Below are 6561 nucleotides of genomic sequence, written 5' to 3'. Positions count from 1 at the left end.
AAGCAGAAGCAGTTAGACAGGTTACAGCCCTTCTAAATGGGATATTCTGTACATTTATGGTTGCTAATTTACAGTAATACATTGCTTTTACTGTAGCTTTTTGTCTCAGTATACATTCCATTTTCTTTTTGGACAGTGTTTTACCCTACAGTATATGGGGGTGTGTTTCAGTTTAGAGCGAGGGCCGTGGGAGGAATGCCAGCCTGCCAATCACCCAAACGCTGTCAGAATGGGTTTGACATAGATCAGTGGTTCTCATAGTGGGTGCCGTGGCACCCTAGGGTGCCTCGACACAAGTCCAGATGTGCCTCAGAATTCATCAATGTCACTTCAGCTTAACCTCTTAGTAAAATGGAGTTAAACTGTACTTGGTGCGTGCTTTTTCAGTCTGCAGTAACTCTTCCCCAAAAATAGCGGATCTACAAGCTCACTTGTAGATCTGCTATTTTTGATGAACGTTCCCCCCAGAAGAGATATTCTGGGGTGGTTAAACGTCAAGTATAAAAGTTATTTTCCAGTTTTCCTTGGGACATATAGTGTATCTTTGGCGGAAAGATTTACATAGTTATGTGCCGTTAATATGACAAAAGGTGCTATAAAGTAACAGTGTAATTCAGGGGTGCCGTGGATGCAATAGTTATTTACAGGGGTGACGGTCCGGTGACCTGAGACAAAAATGTTGAACCGCTTTCTGTCCTACAAAGCCAAAGAGCAGTAACTATATGTCTTTGGACACACCGACTTATTTGTCATTTGTTGTAAAGGTTAAAGGAGTAGTTCACCCCCAACATTACTTTTCTATTGATCACTCACCCATTGGAGACTTAGTTCAATAATATATTTTTGTATTTGTCGCATTAATCATCCCCATCCGGAATCATGGGGGTAAATGTATAGTTGATAGTGTGTGTGTGTGTGTGTGTGTGTGTGTGTGTGCGTGTGTGCGTGCGTGCGTGCGTGCGTGCGTGCGTGCGTGCGCACACATGTGTGTGTGTGTGTGTGTGTGCGTGCGTGCGTGCGTGCGTGCTCGTGTGTATGTGTGTGTGTGTGTGTGTGTGTGTGTGTGTGCGTGCGTGCGTGCGTGCGTGCGTGCGTGCACGCGCGTGTGTGTGTGTGTGTGTTTAATTTGCAGGCTTGTACATTCTTTGACCTCAATGATAGCCTGTATAAAGATGCTTTGATCATTCATAAAGAGCTCAGTGAAACAACAGAGAAGTTGGCATTGAATCCTTCCTGGCTGATCCATTACACTATCGCTGGTCTACAGTATATGGTCATTCACCACATCAGTGTCTCTACTGATGTGTTGCACACATACCGTAGAAGTAGGATTACACTACACTTATTGGGCTACTTACGCACCAGTAATTTATTGCACATGCACGTATGAGCATGCAACAAATATATCCCTGCACTCCCATGCAACGTGTTGGAACAAATAACAGATTCAGATTATGTCTCCATAGTAAAGGTAGGGCATATCTAGTATATGAATTCATAATGACATGCAGACACCTAGAGAATCTAAGCTGTCCTTGTTGAGGGAGTGAACAACGGTCCTCTGTCGAGGGACAGCGAATGCATTTTCCGGCAGCGGCACCTGCCGATTGACTATCTGAGCACGCTGCTCCACTGCTGATCATGGTGCGTGCGTGCGTGTGTGTGCGTGCGTGCGCGTGCGTGCCTGCGTGCTTTGGGATTAGCAACAATGTAAAGTGTGTTATAAATCAAATGTATTTAGTATTAATTTATGTTAATGACAGCATTCATTCATTGGTCAGTTGACAGTTTGTTGAGTCTTTTTACAAATGACAATTGAAAATCGCAAAATATTATCTTGCCTATAATGTGACTAATTTATCACTGTCTTTACTGTCACACTTGTGTCTAAATGAAATGATCTAATTCCATTGTTGCACAGTGTGTTGCAACAATACAGGCATGCAGTAGGCGTGTCCCTGGAAAGGAACATGAATTGTCCCCTCCAATAAGTTAACCCTCTAAAGTTGAATATCACCTTTATGGAACACATTGCTATTATTATTTACTTATCTGTCAATTTTCACAAACAGATACTAAAAGTATGATGAGATCACAGATCTATATACACAGAAGGCATGGTACTCAATTTACCTACAATTTCCTAATTTTCCATCTTACTAAAAGATCAGTCTGACACTGATTTGTGAAGTTAGTTAATCAAGTACTACTGTAGATATTCATGTCGATAATGACATTGGGGCATTGGACATTTGGTCATAATGTCATGCTTGCGCATGTGTGTGTGTGTGTGTGTGTGTGTGTGTGTGTGTGTGTGTGTGTGTGTGTGTGTGTGTGTTGTGTGTGTGCGTGCGTGCGTGCGTGCGTGCGTGCGTGCGTGTAGTGAGTTGAATTAAAGTTGATTTCCATACCGTACTGAAAGGAACGTTATATGCTTTGGGGAAAAAGCTCATCAATGATGTCAAGTACTGTAAACCATGAGTTACAGACTCACAGTCAATGAGCTAAATCACTGGTATGGTCATTTAAGGTGTAGTTAAAGTTAATGTTAATTACTGGACAAAACTACTGTAGCACTTGAAGGTGACAACCAATGCATGACAGTATTGGCTTAATGAGAAACTCTGCAGGGATACATATTAGGGTTAGACAATCTAATAATTAAATGTACACCATTGAATTTAGATCACTTCTATTATACACAGTGTTGAGCAATATTACTTAGGAGAGTAATCGTTACATATTACTTATTACTCCTTGGAAAAAGTAATAATATTATATTACTTATTACTTGGAATCAAGAGTAATATATAATATATTAAGTTATATTACTTTTTTCTTTTTTTTTACCCCGCAAAAGAAAAGAGATGTAGGGTACAATGACACAATCTGTTTAGCAAGCTCCTTTTAGAACAGAATCCAATTTATTGGAAAAATAAGTCTCCAATCAGCCAAACAAGCTTTATTTGACAGCTGTGATCAGTGCATTTACCAGACATTTAAAACTGTCAGTAATTTTGACCCTAGGCTCTGTATGGTCTTTAACTCAGAATAAAGGATATAGGCCTAATCAGAAAGCAGCCTACTTTATTAGGAGTATCTGTAAATTGAAAAACAATCCAGCACCACGGAGATGAAGAGAAACTACTTCTCCCTGTGTGTCGTTGTGTGTAAATGAGAAGAGGAGGGGCTCACTGACCGTCTCTCTCTCTCTCTCTCTCTCTCTCTCTCTCTCTCTCTCTCTCTTCAGTGTGTCTCTCTCTCTCTCTCCTCTCTCTCTCTCTCTCTCTCTCTCTCTCTCTCTCTCTCTCTCTCTCTTTCTTCAGTGTGTGTATGTGTGTGTGTGTGTGTGTGTGTCTGTGTCTGTGTCTGTGTGTGTGTGTGTGTGTGTGTGTGTGTGTGTGTGTGTGTGTTGCGACGCAATCTACAACTCGCTGTGCAACTCTGTGTCAAGTTGACCTAGGCTCTCAGACAACATCAAAAGAAGTTAACGACCGTCAATTAAGCAGCTGCATGCGCTGCTCTGAGTGCTCTCCTCTCCTGCCAGCGAGGCACGAGTAATATAGTAACGAGGCGTTTTTTGGGCGGAGTAAAGCGTTATATATTACCGTTTTTGACAGAGTAATACCTTACACTATTCGTTACTGGATAAAGTAATAATATTACAGTAATATATTATTAGTAATTCGTTACTGCCCAACACTGATTATACAGAACCTAAAAGAAAGACAAATCAATGACAAGGAAAAGTGTACAACGTATAGGTTGTCCATTGCAGCTCATTTGTTGTAGATTGAGTTTATAGCATCACCTGTTCATTATGCAAATCTATTGTTATAATAACACAATCTCTCTCTCTCTCTCTCTCTCTCTCTCTCTCTCTCTCTCTCTCTCTCTCTCTCTCAAGAAACCTAAAAAACAGCCATGAGTGGAGATTCAAGCCGCAACAGGGGAAGTGACGGTATGTACAGTACTGTATCTTGACCCATGACAGAAGAAAACACTTTTGTTGTTTCCATATATATTTTCTTAGAAAATATGTAATTTAATCATCTCTAATTACTATAATTGTCAAGTGTCATATTTTTTTGTACACCTCAAATATTTAGCATCCATAATCATATCATTTTAATCCTACAGCTATCATAATAAACGATGAAGAAATTCGAATTGTGATGGTTGGGAAGCATGGAGTTGGAAAGAGTGCCACTGGAAACACCATCCTGGGTTCTGAAGCTTTTGAATCCGGGGAATCATCTGGCTCTCTGACATTGAGCTGCCAGAAGGCCAGAGGTGCAGTGGGTGGTAGAAAGGTCTCTGTCGTCGATACACCAGGCTTGTTTGACACCAGGTTCAGTGAAGACGCAACCCTTACAGAGATCAAAAAGAGTGTTTGTTTTGCTGCTCCTGGTCCCCATGTGTTCCTGAATGTGATCAAACTGGGAAGATTCGAAGAAGAGGAGTGGAAAACTGTGGAAATGATTCAAGAAACATTCGGCCAAAAGTCGGAAGAATACACCATGATTCTCTTCACGAATGGTGACCAGCGTCAAGACGAATCAGTTGAAATCTTTTTGAAAAAGAGTCCAGAAAAACTGCAAGAATTAGTCCAAAAATGTGACGGTCGCTATCATGTCTTCAGCAACAAAACCAAGGATCCCTCTCAGGTCACTCAGCTGCTGGAGAAGATCGACAAGATGTTAAAGAAGAATGGGGGAAGCCACTACACCACTGAGATGTTCCAAGAAGCAGAGAAACTGATAGAGGAAGAGAAACAGAGAATTCTCAAAGGGAACGAACAGAACAGACATAAAGAGGAGGAAGAGCTGAAGAAAGAATATGTAGGAGAGGCTCTGGAAGAAGCAAAGAAAATGGTCAAAGAACAACACGAACAAGAAGCAAGAGAGAAAGCTGAGAACAGCGACAAAGTATTGGCTTATGAATTTCTGGGTGGTGCCGCCGGAGCTGCAGTTGGAGCTGCTGCCGGCGCCGATGCTGGGCGTAGTTATGGCCTCTATGGAGCAATAATAGGTGGTGTATGTGGGTGTTGCATAGGGGGTAAATTAGGTGCAGCAGCAGCGGCTGATGCTGATTCAAGCGGACAGGCTGTAGTCGCTGGTGCCAAGGCAGTGTCTACCATAGGGAAAACAGTGAAAGAAAACTGCATCACCCAATGAAAGACATGCAGAGCTTCAGCTTGAGCCAAGTCAAGTAATTCACATCAGGTCGGTCCGGGCACCTAGGCCGCATTGCCGCCTGACAGCGTGTCGAGGGTTTGAATCCCAACAAAACCAAGCCAAGGATCTTATTACAATGGCCAATTAAATGCAATGTTAATGAAACAACACAAACTTTGCAACATATAAGGTCCCTGTACATCCTGTCTTTTACAGGTAGAATAAATTATATTTCTTTGGATAAAACAAAATCGTCACAGCTCTATATTCTGATAACAATCATTGCTATGGAATTTGTTTAGTAGCAGGGGTCTCCCAGTCGCTCCTCTTTAACTAACATACGTTTTCAGGTGGGTTACCAATTTCAGCCAATAAGGAGCGATAACCCATTTATCAGCTTCAATTGCATAGTGTCCCAGTTTATTTCTTTTTGTCTAATTTATTTGAGTCATCACCATCAGTCATCCTGTATGAGTTCTCTCTCCTGATTGGATAACATTGTTATCCTGACCTGATAATGCTTTTTAAGTTTATTAAGGAGTTACAGCGACAAGACAGTACCCTGCCCTGATACTGCTCTATAGCAACGATTACTATGAGAATATACAGCTATTTAACACTTTTTTCAACAACAAAATATATATGGCCCTACCTTTAAACTTTGTTTATGTGGGTTTACTCGGTCAATGGTTTATCCTATGTTTTGTTCCTATGACCTGTTGATGTAGTAGGACTTTTAATGTTGTTGAGGTGTGTGATAATCCAATGTACCAGTAGGTGGCAGCCAAATGCCATTGAACTCGAGTTGTTAGCAGAAAGGTAGCTTCATGTGTGAAGAGAAGAGTGCTAAAACTATACAAAGAAAACAGAAGAATACCCTAGAGAAATTGTTGCGCTGAGTTTCACAGACAGTAAAGACTTCAATCATTGGAAGTGAAAACTAATGATAAAACAACCCAGCTGTGTGCCTTGCCTTGCCTCCCTCACCCAAGACAGTGGTGTGACACCAACTGCAATGCACTTATGCCTACTGTATGAAAGCCTCAGGCAAATTGTAGGACATTTAGTTCCATAAATAACGGTGTAACTGTTTACAAATATAGGTTACATTACATAGTGTCACCTTCTTAAGAATGGCCTAAATAATCTTTTGAGGAAATGTATATTTTTCAGGTAAATCAGCTCTTCATAACACTGGCTATAGGCTATATTGTTTTTTCTGTTTTATGAAAAACGTCCATGTTCGGATCAGGAAAGAAAATTCGAACGATTGAAAAGTCCAGGGCGGGAATTTCAGGGAGGCCACAAAGCCCATGGCCGTCGTTGCCCCTCAGGTTGGCCCCTAAAAACATGGCAGGCCCTGAGGCTACAGTGGCCTTAATGC

The 6561-nt window shown here is 41.3% G+C and overlaps 1 protein-coding gene across 1 annotated transcript; it reads left to right on the top strand.

Annotated features, from left to right (window-relative positions):
- Nucleotides 1-3924: 3924 nt before the first annotated feature.
- On the top strand, nucleotides 3925-5177 carry LOC308282044 (GTPase IMAP family member 7-like; the record flags this gene model as incomplete). The annotated part of the gene is made up of 2 exons (XM_080722392.1): nucleotides 3925-3961; nucleotides 4141-5177. 2 exons carry the CDS (start codon nucleotides 3925-3927, stop codon nucleotides 5175-5177), a joined length of 1074 nt encoding a protein of 357 aa, XP_080578518.1.
- Between the last annotated feature and the right edge of the window lie 1384 nt (nucleotides 5178-6561).

Source organism: Nannobrachium achirus, assembly GCF_963921795.1.
Source record: "Nannobrachium achirus genome assembly, chromosome: 3".
NCBI lineage: Eukaryota > Metazoa > Chordata > Actinopteri > Myctophiformes > Myctophidae > Nannobrachium > Nannobrachium achirus.
This window is presented reverse-complemented; position numbering and strand designations above follow the sequence as displayed.